Source organism: Limulus polyphemus, unplaced genomic scaffold, assembly GCF_000517525.1.
Source record: "Limulus polyphemus unplaced genomic scaffold, Limulus_polyphemus-2.1.2 Scaffold643, whole genome shotgun sequence".
Taxonomy (NCBI): Eukaryota; Metazoa; Arthropoda; class Merostomata; order Xiphosura; family Limulidae; genus Limulus; species Limulus polyphemus.
The window spans coordinates 429,449-453,687 of NW_013666253.1; the positions used below are offsets into that span (position 1 = coordinate 429,449).

Genomic DNA, 24,239 nt, shown 5'->3' on the forward strand with positions numbered 1-24,239 from the left:
CGTAAGTTTCGTCGGTACGAAGTTACGGAAAATTAATTAACACACGGAGACGTAACAGTATTTTATCTGAAACTCCCATTTCAGTATTAGTTTTGCACACACATCTATCTGTACTGTGGCAGTAGCTTCATTGACCGAGCAATTGGTCGAGTAGTTAGCGAGCTCGGACTGTGAATCCGAGGGTTCATGGTTCGCTGCTTGTTACCCTGCTCTAACAGTCACGGTCAAATTCCATTATTCAGTCAGACAAGAGTAGCCCAAGAGATAGTGATGTGTATTGTTGACTAACTGTCTTCTCTCTAGTCTATCAGTTCAAAATTAGGTACGGCTATACTATTTGTGCAAAATACAGAAACAAAAAATATCTTTTTTGTACTGCGATAATTTTTTTTTTTCAGTTTTGAAATGCATGAGTTTCAGTAGTTCTCGAAACAGCTTCTAGCCCGATATCGCAGAAGGAAACAAAGTTCACCTAGTGAGGGGTTGGTGCTATAGTGTATATTAGGCCTAAGCGTGTTCATTCTATGAGAATCATGGGTATGATCCCTTGAAAATGTGACATTTACAGACTTCAAATAGAGGAATTTCATGGTGAGACGCAGACACTTAATGTAAGCTTCTCAGCTTAAAAATTATGAACAGATAATAGCCTGCACCCACTAGGCGTAGACCTGTGTGGTCTTACACCTCTATTTCTCTTACGGTTCAAACGCCTACGGAAATAGTTTCAACGTTATTCTATACACGATTAAATTTTATCTACATCCCCTTCATATAACATTCTCGATAATGCGGAATTTAGCATCCACGATGTTTTCATCGCTCATTCTTTAATTTGTTTATTCTTAAAACTGGTTGATTCTATTTTTTTCATTAAACGCTTTCTGGTCACATTTTTTATGCCTTTCTCTAATTTCGTGGCTTTGTTCTTGCGTTATTTTTCAAAATATTCGGTAATGCCTTTGACTTTTGTAATTCAGCTTTTCTGTCTGGTTCTAGGTCGCCGGCATGGCCAGGTGGTTAGGGCGCTCGACTCGCAATCTGAGGGTCCCGGATTCGAATCCCCGTCACACCAAACATACTCGCCCTTTCACCCATGGGGGCGTTATAATGAGACGATCAATCCCACTATTCGTTGGTAAAAGAGTAGCCCAAGAGGTGGCGGTGGGTGGTGATGACTAGCTGCTTTCCTTCTAGTCTTACACTGCTAAATTAGGGACGGCTAGCGCAGATAGCCCTCGTGTAGCTTTGCGCAAAATTCAGAACAAATAAAGAATCGTTCTAGGTCTCACTCTTCTTTCTAACATTTTGCTCCTCCCTATTGTTTTTTATTGACTGTTACCATTGTTGGACAATATCCAAACTATTTTAAGCTCTTTCTTTTGTTAGCATTTTCCAATTTGTAGTTATTTATAACTATCTTTTTCATTGTTGACAAGTTGTTATGCACTACTCGAAATTATTTTGGGATTGATAGACGTAAAAAGAAAAAGAAAATATGATTTACTGAAGTAATATGTGTAACCAAATTCATTTTTGTAAACTATATAATTCTGAGCATTAAAATAGGTAATGCATCTCAAAATAATCGCAATTTCAGTCTGCTTTCATCTTAGACTATATGTACTCTTCACATAATCGGTACCAAGACCCGATTCTTAGTGCTATAAGCCTTCAGACTTAGCCCTGGTGGTTAGGGCACTCGATTCGCCATCTGCGTGTCACGAGTTTAAATCCCGACACTGAACATGCTCGCCCTTTCAGCCGTGGGACTATTATAATATTACGAACAATCCCACTTTTTGTTGGTAAAAGAGTAATCCAAGAGTTGGCAGTGAGTGGTTTTGAGTACCTGCCTTCTTTCTAGACTATCATTTCTAAATTAGAAATAATTACCTCGAGCAGCTTTATGTGGAATTCAATAAATAAACCCTCAGATTTACCGGTGAACCACCGGGTGATAATTGTATTATTCAAATCGAGCTAATGCTGATACAACAATCTAGCTTGCCAAGTATAAACTGTTTGAGAATACCAGAATATAAACTACTGATATACTTTCTTTTGGTTGTTTACAAAGATTCTCTGTGGGCATCAAAACTATTTGGAGTCGGTTGCATACTACTAAGTCACCCTAATATAAACAAACACACGCTCATGTGGCCTAATAACTTTTTTGAGAAGTCGGTGTATTCCTAATTAGGCTACTGTTATTATTGATTTCGAGAAAAAAATGGCCTAATAACTTTTTTGAGAAGTCGGTGTTATTCCTAATTAGGCTAGTGTTATTATTGATTTCGAGAAAGAAAAAAAAATTTCCTAATAATATCGGCCAAAAGTTTGCACATAATTACAAAGTAAATCAACAAATATTGATGCTACAGAAAAAACAGCTTTATTTTTTTCATTTTGCAAGAAGAAACAATTTACACCAAAAAAAAAGTTACTGCAAAACAGAAGTAAACAAATAATTACTTGTATAAAGAACCGTTATCATTATTAACAATAAAACGATTCTTTAAATAAAACATTTAAAATCATTTTTCTAGACTTTCATTTTTATAGTAGTACCTCTAAGTTACGTATAATTTGATGTCGTATGCTTAGAAGGTTCAAATGTAGGCCTAACAACATAATGCACTGCAATGATTTTAGTTCGATGGCTAACTTCATAGCATGATGATCTCCTTTTCCTCTACAAAACTGAACAAAATGGCGGCTGTATAGTTTGTTACAGTAATGGTCCTTGATTACTAAACATTATCTTGGTAAAGTTTGTAGTTAGACACAAAGCTACACAATGGGCTAGATGTGCTATGCCCACCACGAGTACCGAAACCCACTTTCTAGCGTTTTAAGTCCATAGACTTCTCGCTGTGCATTGGGACTCTTGGTAAATAACTTCCAATAAAGCTTCTGTCGTACATATATTGACATATGGCTATTTTCCCATTTTCATTGCTATTCACATTTCTAAGATTGTAACTTGCATTGTTATATGTTTTCCAGACGTTAAAGACAACTTATATGAGTTGAGATAAATTATTTGTTTATTTTATCAAAGATGAATAATAGGCTAACTGTGCTGTACCAATCGCAGGGATCACACGTCAATCGTTGCGTTATAAGCCCTCAAGCTTACCGCTTGAACCACGAGAGACATAAGTTTCAATAAGTAACTCCAAAAAAGTTTGACTGCGTAAGTGTTAGCATTGTTTTGGGGTGGGTGGGGGATGATTTGTATCACGCTATTTACAAGCCTGTCTCAACGTTCTGCCAAATTGGATTGTTTTCTTTATGAGGGAAGGTTTAACCAATAAAACTACAGCTTTTGAAATTGTATATGTCTTCTTATGATTATTTTAATAATGAAAAATATATAAAATATTTGGAGACATCGACTTTTATAAGGCTTTTGTTTATGACAATTTCACAGAACAGAAAACAACAACAAATAAATGTCCCGGCCTTAATTAGTCTGTTACTAGTTTGGATTTGTGAATTCAAAATATTGATAATCTAGTATCATTAAATATTAGTTAATAATTCAACGTATTTAATGTACTGCAATCATTATTGAATTCACATGAATTTTACCCAAAAAGACATATCAGTTGCTATGTCTTAATTTTCGTAAAAATAGGATAATCATTTCGCAATAAACATTTATACAAAATAGTTGATTTAATTAAGTAAGAATGACGCATTACAATAAAAGAAATTGCCAAAAATATTTCATACTGTCTACTCAGACAGTTCATGCATATTTATTCTGTCGATTCTCTATTTTACACAAGCGACAACTTAATATTTACATTTGTTTACTGATGTTCTAAAAGCATATCTAGAAATTTCAAGCAAGCATGTCATAGAATCACACTCGATCCTCTCAACAATCTGATGATGATACGTCATAGCGCCCTACTCGACCCTTCCAACAATGTATTGATGATATCATAACATTCCCTGTCCCTCCAAACAATTTGATGATCAAAAGTCATAGAATCCCACTTGACCTCTCTCCAACAATTTGAAAGATAACACGCATATTGTGCCTCTCGACCCTCTCAACAATCCGTTGATGACATGTCATAGAATTCCACACGACCCTCCCAACAATCCGTTGATGACATGTCATAGAATCCCACACGACCCTCCCAAAAATCCGTTGATGACATGTCACAGAATCTAATTCGACCCGGCCCCGAAAATTTGGAGCATGATACTCATAGCTTCCCATTCGAATTCCCTAAATAATTTGAAGCATTATACTTCATATCGATCCCACTCGATCCTACCAAGAAAAAGATGAATTCTTGGAGTTAAATTTCTTTAAGATCCCACCTTTAAACTCTTTCAAAGGCATAATCATGTGTGTATTGAAAGAGAACATACACCAAGTTTTTTTTTATAAAATTTAAGACGTATATAAAACCTATTTGGATATAAATGTATATCATCGGTCCAGCTGTTGCCATGGTAGCTGAGATAACTCAAAGCTGCTGTACTCAGCTGATTATAGTAAGGTACTTGATAGCTAATAGTATTAAGCATATTTCTCATGACCATAAGGTAAGCGAGAAAAGTGTTTTCAGTTTTATACATTGTTCAACGAGGTTCACTTGTTTCCTTACATTATATAACGTGAATTTGAAAAAATGGGAGGACTGTTAAACATAGCATATCGTAATTAATCTGATTTCAGAAGGACTGCATTTTGGACAAAATAATTATTTGCTTTGCATTCTATTAAAAATATGAAACAAACGCCCGTAGAAATAAAGCATCTGGACTGCAATCTCTTTTAGGATATAAATATTTGTCAAAACATTTCAATATAAACTTCGTAGGATTATAATTATCTTGGTCAATAAAAAAAAAGTACAATACTAATCACGCTGCTGTTTAGCACATCGTCAACGCCCATTGTCACAAACTTTTCTAATTATTCTATAAGCAAGTCTAAATAGTTCTTATGAGGACAACCGTCTGTGAATATTACAGTAGCGTTAGGCTTCACTTCTTTTATTTTCACATAACCCCAATTATTCGTCAAAGGCCTTCACTAGCAATAATAAAGCCTGTAGTCATCTTTCAGTATAAATTGTCCTTATTAGGACAGTTAATGTAGTATCTGATGCATCTCTTCCACTGTCATTGACTACGTCACACTTTGGTGTTTTTGCTGTAATTCGATGAGTACTTCTTGAAGGTAGAAGAATCAAAATTTCCAAGAATGAATTCGCTGTTGACAGAGGCCATCTCTTCTGAGGTAGCCTAATTAGTAATAATCAGAAGATTTCATAATACAGTACACAATAAATGAACAATCAAAACTGTTAGAAATTACTTTATTTACGGTTTTTCTATTTTTTTTAACTGCCCAAATACTTTTAGTCTCTGACTGTATCTGAATGTCCGTGGAAACCATCATATATTTATCCCCGTAAAGCCATATACATATACATATTTTCGTGAAGCGTAAATTGTTCAATTGTTTTTTGATTGTTACTTAAGTAAGCATGGCCCAAAGAAAACTTAACCCAAAATACAAGTTGGTTATTCATCCATTTTCGATACAAGCGCAGAAATAGGAAGGTTACAATGAAATACTTTATCAATAGCTAAACCTACATTTTTTCGTTTCTGCAGTACTTAAAATGATAAGATTCTGCAGATGTAAAATACTGAATTTGGACACGGGGTAAAGGTGAAGAAAGAGATAATGATGGCATAAGGAGCGAATACTTTTATATATTCACATTTGATATAGGGTTAGAAATAGTGATGAAGAACTAAGGGTGCCACATAGCTTCAACAAGATATAAATAGCTCAGTTTCCTTTGTTCAGACATGGCTTCAATTTACGTATAAGTTTACATGGGGAGTTATGGTTGATATGAAAATATATTGTTGACATGGGGAATTAGGGTTGATATGAAGAGTTAGAGTTGACATGGGGAATTAAGGCTAATATGAAGATATAGTGGACATGTGAAGTTAGGGTTGATATGAAGATATAGAGTTGACATGAGGAGTTAGGGTTGATATGAAGATATAGAATTGACATGGAGAGTTATGGGGAATTAGATTTGACATATAGTAAATGGTTGAGACAGAATTAGAGTTGACATATAGTAGTTAATGGTTGAGACAGAATTAGAGTTGACATATAGCAGTTAATAGTTGATATGGAGAATTAGAGTTGACATATAGTAGTAAATGGTTGAGACAGAATTAGAGTTGACATATAGTAGTTAATGGTTGAGACAGAATTAGAGTTGACATATAGTAGTAAATGGTTGAGACAGAATTAGAGTTGACATATAGTAGTTAATGGTTGATATGGAGAATTAGAGTTGATATATAGTTAATTATAGTTGATATACAGTTAAAGTTGATATTGGAAGCTAGTATTGCACTAATTCAAAAGAGGATTAAAGCCACGGCCGCAAGACTGACAAAGGTATTATCAATTTGAAGCATTGTGGGATATGTTTTGAAATGACCCATTTGGAAATGGGAGGAGGTTGGTGTTCTAGTACTGGAGAAAGGATTCGTTGAATATGATCGTAATTACTATAGAGAGTTATATTTATGATTTTGTTTTGACTTGTTTAATTATAGCACGATATCAGTTTTTAAAACTTGCATGTAATTATGACATGACGAAGTTCTTATTTATGTTGACTGTCTCACAAGGCTTGAAATAAAGAATTATCTATGCAGGACAAACTTCAATGTAACATGATAGATATTGACCGCAGTGCTTAAATAACTTCATTTCCCCCTATAAAGACACCTTTATTAAAAGCAATTACAATGTAAGTGGTTTCCAAGTTACACACGTACAAGTCAGAGTTGTTAGAAAAAGAAAACTACTTCTTTAATAGTTAGGTAAACTGAGATAATTGGTTGAAAAATCAGAATACCGATGTAACAATTGTCCCACCCATGTACACACTATTTTAAGGCTTACTATCTCGTGAGATTGTAAGAATATTGTCATACATCTAATAATAGTGTTGCGTCAGCGAGTCACATGACCACCGTGACGCCACGTTTCTAGAACTATCCTGTAATTTGGCGAATGCTCTAGTAATTACTAGATATAGGGTAGGCTGGTATATAAAAGAGGGGAATGTAATGTGTGGGCAGACAGTGAGTAATTGAACTGCAGTCACAGGGTATTGTTGAAGTTAACGTTCGTTCGTTATAGTGTTTGTTTTAGCGCGAATATTGAAACTAGTTGTATCGTAAAGTTATATTCGGAAAGAATAAACCAGTTTTATTAAGTAAGGACTTGTGTCGTTAAAGTTTCGTCGGAACGAAGTTACGGAAAATTAATTAACACACGGAGACGTAACAATACCAAACTTAGTTCACATTAAGCCTACTCTGCCTCTCCAAGTTGTTAGAGGACGAACGTCTTTATTCAAATAAAGAAAATTAATACTGCTTTATCCTGGCTTATTTCATGGAATACTGTACAACGTATAGTATAACTCTAAGAACGCTAATACTTACTGCTGGAAGCTCAATGTGACTTGAACTTGAAGTACGGCTGCTACATATGGAATATTCGGACTCATCACGTGTTGACTTCGCTACTGGTCGTGCCGTATCATAGCAATATACCTTTCTGTATGTGATGGTGATAACTGCCACTAGAAACATTTAACCGTAAAAAAACTACAAGTTATAACTTCTTATAAAACAAAACAATAATCAACTTGCTACACGTTTCATTTAGAAAGAATGAAGTAACTACAAGAGATATATAAACAGAACAATGAATTAACCAAAATAGGCTTAAGAAGAAAAGAAGTTGATGGAAAATTGCGTTTGCTTTTCGTTTTCACTGCAGCTTTTGCCTTCCTTAATAAAGAACTTGGTCATGTCTCAAGAAGTAACTGTAAACGCGTTGATTTACTTTGACTTAACAAATATAGTTTTTACTGATACTTTATGGTCTGTATAAAGGCCAATTTATGACTTTAAGGAATCATCCAAATTGTATATTTCTAATTTGCACAATATGACATCGTTATTTTGATTAGTTGTTTTTTTATTAATAATACCATGGAGACACTTGAAGTTAGCAGTTTACTTATATTTCATAGAATGTTAATATCACCCTTTGTAATATATGTTTGTATAATTTAAAAGTTAGGAAATTGAAGAATGAGAAGAGAAATTAATTTGTTAACGTATTTTACGAAATATTTCTAAGAAATGGCTTTTTTTTACTTTGTTTCATTCAATATCATTTGATTATTAAAACAATACGTAAGGTTCAAATAAAGTAATCTACATAACAAGGTACTTTTAAAAATAAATTAAACTTAACGAAGTCACGCGAGTATGTAGTTCTAATAATAATAATAATAACTGCAAACATTTGCACACTAAACTTATATATGTAAATTTTCTTATAAAGAAACACAAAATATCATACCAGCAACAAGCGCTAACGCCAAAACTCCCAATACAATTCCAACAACAACTCCGTCATTTAAATTCGACTTCCTGTGATTAGAATGCGTAACACAAGGTTCACTGGTGGTCGGTATAGTTACTGCATCATTATTGGTTGATTCAGTTACTGCTTCAGGATTGGCTGTTTCAGTTATTACTTTGGGGTTGATTGGTTCTAGAGTAGAATTGAAAGAACTCGTGTGTACTCTTAATAGAATATTAGTTATTGTGTTTGAATGAGTTTTTGATGTTCCTGGTAGAACCAGTGATGGAAAAACTGTTGTTGGAAATTCAGGTGTAGTCCTAATATTATTAAATGTATTTATACTATGTTTTCTGATTCCTTTGGGTTGGGTGTTTGTGAAATTAACTGAGGACAAAACACCTTTTGGTTTCTGTTTGTCTGAAGAAATCCTAGAGTTAATCACAGCAAGGTCGGTGCTGGTGGGATCATGCGTAGGCACAAATTCGAAGTTGGTGGTAGCAGGACTTTTAGTAGTTCGTAAGTCATTGGACACTGCCTCTGATGAAGGACCATACAGAGTGTGTTCTCGAATAATTGGTTTTTCTGTAGTTACGATTGCAGAATATTTCACCTGGGTTAGCACATTGGTTATCTCATTGTCGTTAGTTGTAGGTATACTACCATTTGTGGTGTTGGAAATGTTTTTATCTTCAGAATTTTGAGTTCCACTAGTACCATTGTTACTGTCTACATTGGTCTCTTGAGTATAGTCTAAACCGACGGGTAGAGGTGTTTCTGTATCATATACGCCATTACTGGAGTCAAAATATCCTTTACTAAACGTATAGGGGATTTGCTCGACATCTTTTAAATTTGGTGTAGTAATAAGTACAGCACCAGTTGTGTGTGTATGTCCTGGACTTTGTGTATGACTTGCCTCCCTAACTGGATCCGTGAAGCCTGAAGGCAATGAGGTCATATGAAAACTATATCCATCAGATGTTACATCATTAGTGGGTGCTGTAACTTCTACTTGTTGTTCAGTTGACCAATGTTTTGTGACCATCCGATTGGATTCCACAGTATTTGTTTTGTACTGCATAGGAACACTAGTATTTTTCATTGACGTGGACAAATTTCTATTAATAACTGTTATGTATTCCATAGGGACTTTAGTGTATTCACTTGGCAGATGTTCCTTTCCATCATGATTATTTGATTGATTCAGAGGAAATTTGGTATAGTTTGTCAAAGTTTGATAACCTTTAACAGTCCCTTCTGTGTGTCCTGCAGTAACCCTTGTTGTTTTATCGCCTTCTGATTGGTCATTTCCTTCAGTTCTAGTGGACTGTTTCATAGCGTGTTGTTTCAAAACGTGGTCATTTCCATCATTAGTGATGATGTGTTCAAGAGAAACTTTGAAATTGTTCGTGTACAATTTATTATATTCATCAGTGATTGTTATGTATTGTGTAGGATCTGTTGAATATCCTGTCGAAATCTGATCATTTTCACCATCTTTAATTTGTGAATAAAGTTTTGCATATTCTGTTGTCACCTTATGACTGTCATCAGCACCTGTGGTATGTTTTGAAGGAATGTTCACATTGTCTAACGACAGTTGGCTTGCTTCTCTATTAATTGATGTGTGTTTCAGATGGACTTCAACAAATCGTGTCATAGTTTTGTTTTCTGTCTCATTATTCATTATTGGAGGAGCTACTGTATATTGCGATGCTGGTTGATGAATATTATCACTGGTTGTTGTCTGGTTTGGAGGCGCTCTGGTATAATGCAATGTTGGTTGATGAATATTATGACTGGTGTTTATATGGTGTGAAGGCGCTCTAGTATATTCTGATTTCACTTGATGAATGTTACCAGTTGTTGATGTGTGTTCTGATGGTACTCTGGTATATTTAGATGTTGTATGATGAATACTTTCCCTAGTTGATGTGTGGTCTGGAGGAACTCTGGTATATTTAGATGTTGTATGATGAATACTTCCTCTAATTGATGTGTGGTCTAGAGGAACTCTGGCATATTTAGATGTTGTTTGATGAATACCATGGCTTAGAGGAACTTTGGAATATGTTTTTGATGTCTGTTTTTCTTCTTTTTCTACATCTGCTATGTAATATGTAGGAAATTTGGTGGATTTTATCAAAATTTGACCATTATTGTCGTTATTGTGTGTGTATCCCTGGGAAATTTTGGTTTGTATTTTCAAGTGGTTGGCATCAATATTTGATGTCTGTCTTGGAGGATCTGTGGTATATTTTGACAAAGTATGTTGATTATTTTCGCTATCAGATATGTATTCTGGAGTAGCTGTAGTATATTTTCTTATGATATAGCTATCTTTTTTATCAGTTGTTTCTTGAGCTTGGTTATTTGCATATTTTTTATGTGTGTATTCTGGAGAAAATCCAACATTCTGTGTCGAAATATGCCTGTTTCTATTAGTGCTATTAGAATGTACTGCAGGAAAGCTGTTGTATGTTTTCGATTCTTGCTGTTCATCACTTAAAAATGATATATCCTTATACTCTGTTGACGTTTTTGAGGGTACCTTGTCATTAGGAAATGGAGGATCCTTTAATGAAATGTAAGTTCCTGGGGTTATTGGTGACAAAGTATAAAACTTTTTCGAGTTAATGTGATCCAAAGAAGATTCACGATTGTTTTGCTGTTTTAGATTGCTTTGTTTGTCACCAAAACTGGGAGAGGAAGTAACAGAGGGATCTTTGTCCCTATCTCTATGATAAAACCTTATGTTACTGTCAGACTCAGAGTTACTTCCTTTCAATAAACTATCGACAGCATCCTTCGTGTTGCCTTTGTTAGCTTTATTAATGGTGTGAGAGTCCAACGGCCAGTTAGAGTAATAATAGTTATCATTCCAACTGAAATCTGGTGGGGAAGTAGTAAAACTTGTCGGTGTAAGGTGTGGTAAATGATCTCTAAGTTCACTTGGATACGGTGTAACTCGCACACCAGGATGTTTTATGTGAGATAAGAAATATGACGAAGTTGGTCGAGGGGTGTATGGCTGATACAGAGACTGAGAATTCTCTGGTTTTTGAGTACTGTGACTGGAAAATTCCCCAGGTTTAGTGACAGGAATCTTAATCCTACTTGGACCTTTATTTTTCGTTGGCCAAGCCTGAGTGAAGTAACCCGAGGAAACAGCGTCTTCTAATTTAAATGGCAAGTAGTTCGTCCTCGAGACTTGGAAGGTTTTTGAAAAACTCTCCTGAGGGCGACGATGAGAAGTTTTAATAGAAATGGGCTCAGAAACTGCTACCCTTTCCTTGCCAGTGGCTTGAAATTGTGGACTTTCATACACATATGACGAGCTGGCAGGACTGAGGTTTACGTTCTTGGACACATGATCATCGAATCCTATGGCTGAAGTCTTCCATGGAAACGTACGACAGTCACACGATGGAGTGTCAGAACTAAGTAGGACAAGCAGAGCTGCAAATACAAAATTATAAATACATTTAGTGACTAATACATACACTTGTAACACTGACACGAAACGAAGAGCTTAATGACCAATACGTAGAACTTAAACAAAACTGTTTAGTAGTGAAACAATAAACCTGTTGTGTTTATTTATGTAAATTACGTATCGATTTCGAAGATTTTACGTTGCTACACAGGTGTAAAGGATTTTTGAATAATTAGAATTAAATCTCAGCTCTTTCGATAGAAAAGGTTGTACTTAAAGAGGCATGTAGTGTATGGCTAAGTTTATTAGTAAGAAGGCATGTATTGTATGGCTAAGTTTATTAGTAAAAAGGCACGTGGTGTATGGCCAAATTTACTTATAAGAAGGCACGTATGATATGGTCAAGTTTACTGATAAGAAGGCACGTATGTTATGGTCAAGTTTACTGATAAGAAGGCACGCATGGTATGATCAAGTTTACTGATAAGAAGGCACGTATGTTATGGTCAAGTTTACTGATAAGAAGGCACGTGTGGTATGGCCATGTTTACTGATAATAAGGCACTTGTGGTATGGTCTAAGTTTACTGATAAGAAGGCACGTGTGGTATGGTTAAGTTTATACGTAAGAAGGCACGTGTGGTATGGTCAAGTTTACTGATAAGAAGGCACGTGTGGTATGGCTAAGTTTATTGATAAGAAGGCACGTGTGGTATGGGTATGTTTACTGATCCGAATTCTGGTTGTCATTTTTCAGAGTTTTTTTTTTTTCACTTTAAATCAAAAATTCAAATCTTTACAGAATTTGTATTTGCATAAATAATTAACCACTATCAATGTTTTCTATTTATACAATGTGTTTGCAACTCACAAATCTCACAAAAACAAGGATAAAATTGCTATCTCTTGAGAACACTTTTTAGCCTAAAGTAAATCTTAAAAATTGTATTAGAAATTTTTCACTTAAACACGCGCTATGAAACTCGTATTTCCTGTGCACAGTTGCAGAGATACCTGTTCTTTCGTGTGAACGGTTCATAAATGAAAGTGAAATTATATATCAAACTAATATTACCCTCCAACCCAGTGGCTCAAGGGTAAATATGATGGCTTATAACGCTAAACATCAGGTTTTGAAACCCGTGATGGGCACAGCACAGACAACCCATTGTGTAACTTTGCGCTTAGCGACAAACAAACAGACTAATATAATAAATGTAGTGAAAATTAACTCGTTGCATGGAAAGTTTGGAAATGGTATGGACATTTTTTATTGAACGTGTATACAACGTTAAATAAACAAACAAGAAACTACCTTTTAGCGTTTATGGGTAATCGTTCAATTATACATTTAGAAGTATTACGGAGTTACGAAACTCCAAATTCCTAAGCTACATAAAACCCTTTAGGTCATAGCTTATAATTATATCATACCTTGTGTTAACCACAGAAGGTCGGATGAGGACTCGAATCTTCCCATTATGTCGTAATGATCAGTTAATGTCCTTTTTTTTTGTAGTAGTTTTGATTTGGATAGCTTAAATGTGTCTGGCTTCACTGTGCCCGACGCTCCATCTATGCATCAGTAACACAAGTGTTTGTGTGGCCATTGCTCAACTGGAAATACAAAACAAATACATGATTTGGTTACTCTCGGGAAGCTATCACGGTTGAAACACGATGATAAGAACATACCTAACATCTCAACCAATTAGCAGAAAGGATGTTTTGTTGCGTACACGTGACATTCTGTTTATATATTTTTATCAACAGAGAGAAATGTTTTGACTGTACATGGACGGTCAAGCCAGGTTTCTGTGGCCAAAATAGCAGAAGACTTGCATTATTTAAGAAGAACGATTGTTTCGGAATTATTTATTATCATATTTTTATGCTAACGAAGTTGCAGAATCAGTAATAAGGATTTCTTATTGATAAGTCAGTAGGTCTCAGCAATGGAGTCCGAAACATTGCTAACAGAACATACTATAGCTTATTAGAAACGTACCATTTCAAAGCTTTACTTTAATAGCGCTTAATTTAAGGCCTGCATTTATTTAGAGGGAGAAACACAATATACGTTTGAAAGAACGTAATATATATGTATATTAAGAATATATTAATAAAATACAAGTCAAGGAACGCAGTATACAACTTTCTCGAACTCTATATTTACATATGTATTAAACAACATATATTTTCTAAGCCACTAACACATTGTTTTATATTTAATGCATTCCGAGTGAACATTTTAATCTACTGTATATGTTAGTGTTAAACTGATGTTTTATAGTTTATCTATAATGAATAACATTGGATTCAGAAGCAGTACATGTATGACGTTAACATTATTTTAGCCCCCCAGTGGCACATCGGTATGTCCGTGGACTTACAACGCTAGAAACCGAGTCTCGATACCCGTGGTGGGCAGAGCACAGATAGCCCATTGTGTAGCTTTGTGCTTAATTACAAACAAATAAAATAAATAGCATTATTTTAATGCCTTAGTTTTCATATACAATTATTATTATTTATTAAAAACAAAAGAAGGTCTCGTTCGAAAATGCAACGCTGGTTATTCTGTCAGGTCATTAGTGAATTCGTACATAAATAGTTTGGAATATCAGCTGTATTCATTGCCACTTGAACAACATAACTTTACATTTGTAAACATTAACACTTAAAAACAAGTGTTTATTTAGTAGTAGTGCTGCTAAACAAATACTATTTCCTAGAAAAAAAAACTTCACATAAACCTAACAACTCTTTTATACAATGCATATCCACATGCTACCTAGTAGTAGCTACGTTAAACAGCACAATGCAAAGTTTTCAGCAAATAAAAGCCCCCTAGTGGTTCAGTGGTCAATCTGAAGGCTTGTAACGCTAAAAACTAGGTTTCGATACTCATGGTGAGCACAGCATAGATAACCCATTGAGTAACTTTGCGCTTAACAACAAACAAATAAAATACTGTGAACAAACATGGTTTATCTAAAATAATCTTTTTACTACCGAGGAATAGTGGATATTGAAAAAGAAAACAACTCAGTTACTTGTAGGAAGCTTAATGGATGCTTCTAAAATTAGTGAGTTTAGGGTCTTAAAGTTTTTAGCCCCCTAGTGGCACAGCGGTGTGTCTTCGGATTTACAACGGTAGAATCCGAGTTTCGATACCCGTGGTAAGCAGAGCACAGATAGTCCATTGTGTTGCTTTGTGCTAAACTTCAAACAAACAAAAATAAAGTTTTAATTAGGTATTCTATTCCGTTTCCGGACGGTCACTGACCTATACGTCTTTTTTTTTTAACTTAATCTGTCTTTCTAAAGTTATTACAATGAACAGTGATGCGTTCATTCAGAAAGTAACACATTATTTTTTATCACATAAACAGTTGAGCTTTGCCAACATAATTTTATACTTTCAAGCTTTTCTCTGTCTAATTGCAATTCGCATGTTTGTAAGATATTTGTATAACCAAGTCCTAAAATGTATTAAAATTCGTTGTATTATTTTTTATATGTTTAAACGTGGATATTATTTGTTATTTCCACCAGCAGAGCTTTTACACACCACCTGCTTGAGAAGAATAACAAACTTTAAGCTACGTTTTACAAAAACATATACAATGTACTAAAGTCTGTAATGTAGTTCAAAGAAAAGAACATTATAGTCAATTTGTTTCAGAATATGTTATTAATACAGCGTTACTATAAAGAAAATTCCGTGTTTTAAATTATCCTATCTTCAAAACTGTTTGTTTTAGGGGAGATAAATCTCACCAAAGGCATATGAAAAGTCAAAAATGTTATTCAAAAAAGTTTGGACATGGTATACCTGTCGTTTTAAAAGCATATTTTTCTGATTATATAAATCATAAATCACAAGATTGATGATACGAATAAAAATGCATGTTACTACAATACAGGATATTTTAAGGACCAATGAATTCTGTCCAAAACAGAAGATACTTATAACAGCTTCATTTAGGAATAAGTTTCATTTGACTCTGATGTTGTAGCTCCAACTAGAACGAGTATTTTTTAAGGTATAATTAGTTCTTGCTCTCTTTACATTCCTCCCTAGCTAGATCAAAAATAGTTCAGTAAACAAAGTCAAATAAAATACATACGTTAACAAGTACTAACATTTACTGGGCATCTCTTTGTACAAGAATTTATAAGCATATTAAAGAGAGAAGGGAATATGTGGAATAATTGAGAATAGGATATATTGACGTTTAATTGTAAGTTAAAGTTAACACCAACTAACTAAAAATGAAGGTACGTGTGTGTAATATGTGAGAGTGAAGGTAGTGTAGACTACTTGATAGTGGAGGACAGATGTGAACTAATTCAAAGTGAGGAGCTTGTGTGGATTAGTCAAACTGAAGGTTATTGTGGAATTTATGAAAGCGGGGATTTAGTTGATACTAGTAAAATATAAGTGAAACGTTGTGAAGTAATTCAAACCGATGTTTAATAATTGTGCATTAGAGACTAATATTGATAACTGAAAACGAAGGTGGTAGTTTGCACTCAGAGGGCTAATTTGGACCAGTTGAAAGTGAATAATTAGTATCGCAAGTCAGAAAGCGAAAAGGAAGTAACTTAAATTAAGGAGTAGAGTGGGGAAATGGCAACTGAGGGGATATTTTAGATAGCAGCTGGTTTGGACTAATTTACACTGTGGAGGCAAGTGTGGGCCAATTTACAGTGAAGGGTTCATGTGAGGTAGCTCAAATGAAAGAATAGTGTAGATAAACTGCGAGAGATAATGTATTAAATATAACTCAAAATGATTGAGTAGTAGCCGCTAACTTAATATGACGAAACTAATTGAAAGTTATGATGTTAGTATGTACTGAGTGAAAGTGTTGGAGTTGGTATGTACTGACTGAAAGTGATGATGGTAGTATGTACCGACTAAAAGTTATGATGTGCTGGCTGAAAGTGATGATGTTAGTATGTACTGACTGAAAGTGATGATGTTAGTATGTACTGGTTGAAATTGATGATGTTAGTATGTACTGACTGAAAGTTATGATGTTATGATGTGTTGGCTGAAAGTGATGATGTTAGTATGTACTGACTGAAAGTGATTATGTTAGTATGTACTGACTAAAAGTTATGATGTTATGATGTGCTGGCTGAAAGTGATGATGTTAGTATGTACTGACTGAAAGTGATGATGTTAGTATGTACTGAGTGAAAGTTATGATGTTAGTATGAACTGATTAAAAGTTATGATGTTAGGATGTGCTGGCTGTAAGTGATGATGTTAGGATGTGCTGGCTGAAAGTGATGATGTTAGTATGAACTGACTAAAAGTTATGATGTTAGGATGTGCTGGCTGAAAGTGTTGGAATTAGTATGTACCGACTGAAAGTGTTGGAGTTAGTTTGTACTGCCTGATGAAAAGGGGCAAACTTGAATTAACTGAAAGTAGTGATGTTAGTTTGGACTAATTGAAAGTGAAAGCGGTAATGTGAATTGATTGAAAGATGCAACTGTAGATTAATTTAGAGTAATGGTGTTTAATAAGGATTATTCGAAAGACAGAGGGGGCTAATGTGCACTGTTTGAAATTCAGAGGTAATGCGTGTGTGTGTGTATTATTTGCAGATGAAAGGTTAGTTTAACTTAAAAGCTTGGTGTATATATTAATTAATTGTCATAAAAGTAGATCGAGTCTTAAAAGTTTTCATTCAAATCGCACGAGCTGAATTACATAGAACTTTTTTTAAAGAACTTATATCATTTTACTCGGTTCTATAATGAGAACACCTAATTGTTCTTAAAAGTATTTTTGAGAATTATTTTCCCTTAACTCATTAATTTAATACAGAATCTATAAAAATTCTGGTTATATTCATATATTCATCCCTTGGTGGATCAGCAGTAAGTTTACGGATTTCAAACGCTAAAATTCGGGTTTCAATCCCCTGCGGTTGACAGAGCTCAGATATTCTATTGTGTGGCTTTGTGTTAAAACAAATTCAAACCGAGAGATTTATACGGTCACTTTATTTGAGTTTGGTTTCTTCTGAAATTTGCGCAAAGCTACTCGAGAACTACCTGCGTTAGCCATCCCTAATTTAGCGGTGATAGACAAAAGGGAAGGCAGTCAGTCAACATTATCCACCGCCAACTCTTTTACCAACGAATAGTGGGATTGACCGTGACATTATAATGTCCCCACGGCTGAAAGGGCGAGCATGTTCGGTGACGGGGATTCGAACCCGCGATCCGCAGATTGCGAGCTGAGCGCCCTAACCGCTAGGTCGTTGTAAACCTACCTTTATTTGAGTTTTGCATTTTATTCTCAGTTTCCTTTGAAAATGTGTCACGTTTTTCGAAATGTAATTTATTGGTGACGGGGAATATATTCAGTAATATTTTTTTATAATGTATTTGCGCTCTTAACCACAAAATCAGAAATAAAAGTGCATAATAATTAAGATATACAAATAGAGAAATGATGACGTAGTAACTGTAAGCAATATAATAACAGATAAAATTTTTGGTCTTAAAAATCATGGACAAGATACCGGTAACTTAGCATATTTCCAGTGCTGTTGCATCTTTTTTACCCCCCCCCCCAGTGGCACAGCGGTATGTCTGCGGACTTACAACGGTAGAACCCGGGTTTCGATACCCGTGGAAGGCAGAGCACAGATAGCCCATTGTGTAGCTTTGTGCTTAATTACAAACAAACAAACAAAAACTTCTTTTTTGAATTAAAAATTTATTTTTTTAATAGACATTAGATTACTATGAAGCGGTTTTCTGTGCCATAACCAATCTAACATTGTCCTGTTAAAACTGAGATGACACAGTAAAGGGCACAAAGTTGGAATAACAGCTAACGCAAAAGAAAACAAATAAACAACGACAAAAAAACACTTTAAATTTTCCCAAACCAGTTAACCTAAAATGAGGATAGCCAAATTTTAAATCTTCATATTCCCCAGAAGCAGTCTTTATTTTTTTTCTTTTTATTAACCAATCACGAAAATCTTGAACAATAACTTAGGACTAATTCGGTCAGATTCATTAAACAGAAACTTTCACGCTCCGAATAACAATTAGCTCTTTCTTCAAATAAATGTATCGGAGCATTAAAAATGAGGATAAAAAATTAAATGATTTGACACAGTACAACTAAGAATATGTAACATTCTGGACAAAATTAAGAGTGAGGACTTAAAAAAATAATACGAAAAATATTGGGATTATTCGTGCATGCTAACAGTCAGTTCAATGACTTATACAGTTCTGCCATATAAGCATTCTCGATTAATAAAGCAGAAAAGTAACAGATATGGTTATCGAATGCGTTTTTCAATTTAGAATGAGAAATATTATTTGTTCGAAATGCCTTCAACTTATTAACACCCAGGGAGAAAAGTCAAAATAAATCTACGCACAATGGTCTATTTGTGCGGCTCCACTGCTGGGATCGAACCCCAGATTCTAACATTATAGATACTCACAGTTACCGCTGAGGAGACCTCTTCTCCCGTTAGCTCAAAGACAATTCTTAGAGCTCACACCTTCGAAAACCGGGTTTCGATACTCGTAAGGTGAACAGCACGTATAGTCTTCACAACTTACCACTGAGTCACCAGAGGGCATAAGCGAGTGCCAGGCATGGCCAGGTGGTTAGGGCGCTCGACTCGCAATCTGAGGGTCGCGGGTTCGAATCCTCATCACACCAAACATGCTCGCCCTTTCAGCCGTGGGGGCGTTATAATGTGACGGTCAATCCCACTATTCGTTGATAAAAGAGTAGCCCAAGAGTTGGCGGTTGGTGGTGATGACTAGCTGCCTTCCTTCTAGTCTTACACTGCTAAATTAGGAACGGCTAGCGCAGATAGCCCTCGTTTAGCTTTGCGCGAAATTCAAAACAAACAAACAAACATAAGCGATACTGGACGTATACTACAAAATACTTATGTAATAATATTTAAAAATTATTTTTCAATATACTCCGCTAAATAAAATATTAAAGGTTAAGATCAGTAATAAAAGGGTTATATTGTCTATGTCTGTGTATTCTATGCTTTTACTACACTAGTTTCCTCTCATACTTATCAGTGAGTGTGCGAACACTTTGTTTGTGAATCTCCCATCTTTAACAGTCTCTTTTAGCTCCCCTCAAATCCACCAATATGTATGTCTGTGTGTCCTTTGCTCATATTTGTTTTTGTTATTAAGCGCTGACCAACACAATGGACATGTGAGCTGTGTTCACTGCAAGGAATCGAACCCCAACTTTTAGGGTTATAAGCCGTCAAGCTTAGCGTTAAGCCACCAAAGGACCTTTTTAAAAATAACTCCCACAACTTTGACATGTGCGTATAAGAAGCGCGAGTGTCGTCAAGTGGCCAAAATTAGGAATCAAGAGATTTCTAAATAATATTTCTCAAATATTTGTAGTTGCCATATCTTCACGCTGACAAACAATTACAAAAATCACTAAGTCGTAGAAAACAAAAAACAATGACTATAACATGGGTAAACGAGCAGAGAGTATTGACATAAAGTCATCTTGAACACCTAGCTATGCAATTCACGCATTTTCAGGTGGGAAAAAATTAAAACATTAAAAAATTAAAATGGTACGCTTTCTAGTCTCTGTGATTACTTCAGTTTTTTTGTTTTCGCGTGTGTGTGTCCGTCCCTCGGGCTAAGAATTGCACGAGAATATCATTATAATAAAAATAACAATACTAATTGCAAGATCATGAAAATTGCAGAGTTCATGAAAACTGTTAAGAATGTAACTTACTCTAGTGAATAGTCCAGAAAGTCAGATGGACAGAACATCAACAAGCACGTGCAAAGTATTCCTTGAGTGGGTGCTAAACATCTTCAACTATGATGAAGATCATCAATAAGATCATTACCAAATTATATCTTTTTCGCAGCCTGACTGCTTCACAGATTTATAGCTGAAACGATGTGATAACTGAACACAGAAACTTTCCAATAAACCAATTAAAAACTGGATAATTACATGCAAACCTCTGTACTCCACCCAGACGAACGTGTATGAGCAGCCTCAATGGTAAGTCTGCAGGCTTATGACACAAAAATCCGAGTTTCGATACCCTTAGTGAGAAGAAAACAGATAGCCCATCGTATAGCTTGGTGCTTAAAACAATAACAACCGCGTTATAACACGCTTTGGTTCGAAAGAACGTAGATGTAATTTTAATGTGATTCGTTATACTCTGTGCACCTAAGTAATGTGAGTCACATGCATTTTAGTTAATTTTTATTTGGATTTATTTATTTATTTTTGTTTCGGTATTTCTAATTTTCTTTTAGGTAATGTTACCTATGTAAATCTCAAAGTAACAAATGGTCCATTAGTATTAGTTTACGGAAGATTTGTTTGTTTGTTTGAAGTTAAGCACAAAGCTACACATCGGGTTTCGATACTCATGGTGCGTATGCAACAGATATCCCATTGTGTAGCTTTGCCCTTAAAACAACAAACAAACAACATCCAAAATATTATGATCGCTTAAAAACCCACCACAAGTCTTTATAGAAGCCCTTTTCATCGGTATCACTATTAAACATTCTATTCCATTGAAACGATAACTACCATCATAATAATAGTTTTATATAACTATCAAGCATTTTATTCCATTGAAACAGTAACTACCATCATAATAATAGTTTTATATAACTACCAAACATTTTATTCCATTGAAACGGGTAACTACCATCATAATAATAGTTTTATATAACTATCAAGCATTTTATTCCATTGAAACGGTAACTACCATCATAATAATAGTTTTATATAACTATCAAACATTCTATTCCATTGAAACGATAACTACCATCATAATAATAGTTTTATATAACTATCAAGCATTTTATTTCAAACATAGTTTTTGTTTTGAATAGTCAAAACAAAAACACAAAATGCAAGAGCATTTTACTGAAATATATTAGAACAGTAACCTCCTCCCCTCCTCAATTGAGCATTATCTTAGTAACTTGGCTGGTTACTCAGATGGATGGTGAGTTGGGAAAGTTTACGAACCCCTGGTCTAAACTCTTCCTTGTTATTGCGTGTGACGCTAGTACAATAGTGTAACCATCACAACCACAGGAGGGGCTACCTGTAACTTATTGGTTAGCTTATTAGTAATGTGAATGTGAGGGTTCTTGGTGGGCGTCCCGTTGCCGCAGAAACGCGCTTTGCACTTTAGAGTCGTGGATGCGTTATAAGAATAACGGTCAAACCCAATTATCCGGTCAGACAAGAGTGACCGAAGAGTTGGCAGTGGGTGCTGTTAACTAGCTGTCTTCCTTTTAATCTATCAGTTCAGAATTAGGAACAGCTCTACGTAGATATCCATTATGAGGTTACATACGAGAAAAGTCTAAAACAGGTAAACAACTTGTATTTTTCTTATAGCAAAGCCACATTGGGCTATCTGCTGTGTCCACAGACGGGAATCAAACCCCTGATTTTAGCGTTGTAAATCCGTAAACTTACCACTGTCCCAGCAGGGGACCAGATAAACAGACAACCAGAAGAAACTAACGAAAACCAAATTTTATTCATAATGACTGTTAGATTATCGCTATCATTAATATCTCCATGAAAATAAATCTCAATTGTGTGTTACGGCCATGTGATTAAAGAAGTACGTTATATTTTACCATTGAGTGGAACAGTATAACTGAATGTGCTAGTGTCATGAATTTCTTCGAGTACTATAATATTATCTCACCTGAAATAATAAACTTTAAGTGATGAACACACTCCACACAAGTTCTGACATCGATCCACAACTTTCAATGGTATTTAATTACAAGCGTAGAGAGGCCGAAAGTAAAGGTCATTCCACTTCTTAAGTACGTGCAGATATCCAAGCCATAGTGATTAACATTACTTCAGAGACAACTTCTAAATTTTGTCAAAGGTGGAAAATCTGTAAAAAGTCACGCTATTAAGAAAAAACTCCTGAACTTAATCTGGACCTTAACTGAAAAATAAAACAACACATGCATTTAATCTCGACTTTAGCTTGAAAAACGAACTGTGTATTTCATCTGGATCCTTACTGAAAAAAAACAACAACAACTCGTGTACTTAATCTAAACCTTAGCTACAGTTTATGTATTACTTCAAAGCACATTTGTAGAGAAGTCCTTGCTTGTTGCCATTAGCAGAGAATGTTTAGTATGTATACTGACACCACAGCGTTTAACTCTATGATTCACATAATTCCACAAGAGGGCAGTTAGTAGATAACACCTCTGTAGTTTTTGGACCAATAGGAAAACAGAACACTGCGACCCGCAATCAACTTGTACTTAATTGCATGCGTGACGAACCATTGAAACACGGTGATACGAAACATTTTATTCTTCTACTATATATTTATTTTTTGGGCGTGGGGGGGGGGCTGTTTTGTGAGAGTACATTTACTCTGAAAACCTGACGAAAGAGAATTATTGGGGCGTAAAACAACGCTCATCTGCGAACAACGGCAAACGGAACCGGATAGTTTTATAGTTTGCAGATATTCCCGTTGAAGACTTTTTTTTTTCGTTTACATCTGTTGAAAAACACACGATTGTTTCCTTACGCACCAAGTAGAAACTTTTGACATTTATCTTGTTTATCTGTTGTTTTATATGAATTATCTTTTCATGTAAGTAACGTTTATTATAATTTTTCGATAAATGGATTCTAACCCCCCCTTTTTTTTCCATCAAGATAAAACCTCATTCCTTCATATTCAGGGCTTTTTGCCCTGGGCTATGTGTAACGTCCATTTAACCAAATCTACGTAGAATTTTAATTTACTTAAACCTATTTTTAATCTGGTTTTATTAGGGTTTAGATGCATCTGGTGGAGGAAATATGCGAAATCTTAGAAGTAGGCTATACACTTCGTCAGCTTAATCCAGTTCTCACCGAAATAGTTGTTCAAACAAATAGCTAATATAAATATCGGCTCAAACACTACTTGTTACATCTATCGTATCACAGCCGGCCTGAAGATCACTAGTATTAGACGATAGGCCTCGTCAGCACTAGATATTGCACACTAACTTCTTTTTTTTTCGCCTCCCCCTAGTGGCACATCGGTACGTCTGTGGACTTACAACGTTAGAAACCGGGTTTCGATACCCGTGGTGGGCAGAGTACAGATAGCCCATAGCGTAGTTTTGTGCTTAACTTCAAATCAAATAAACAAACAATATTTTTTTAAAACTAAATTAAAAAACAACGATTATTTTATACACAATTCTATAAAAATGAGATTGTTTCCAAATTACTAAAATAATAACTTATTGT

At 35.0% G+C, this 24,239-nt stretch overlaps 1 protein-coding gene across 1 annotated transcript; it reads right to left on the minus strand.

Moving 5' to 3' along the window:
- Positions 1 to 2,574: 2,574 nt before the first annotated feature.
- Positions 2,575 to 23,059, minus strand: LOC111085830. Its single transcript, XM_022386184.1, has 5 exons — positions 22,663 to 23,059; positions 13,334 to 13,516; positions 8,459 to 11,923; positions 7,528 to 7,667; positions 2,575 to 5,277 (listed from the first exon to the last, which is right to left on the minus strand). The coding sequence occupies exons 2-5, from the start codon at positions 13,377 to 13,379 to the stop codon at positions 5,167 to 5,169; spliced, it is 3,762 nt and encodes a 1,253-aa protein (XP_022241892.1). The 5' UTR covers positions 13,380 to 13,516; positions 22,663 to 23,059; the 3' UTR covers positions 2,575 to 5,166.
- Positions 23,060 to 24,239: the final 1,180 nt, after the last annotated feature.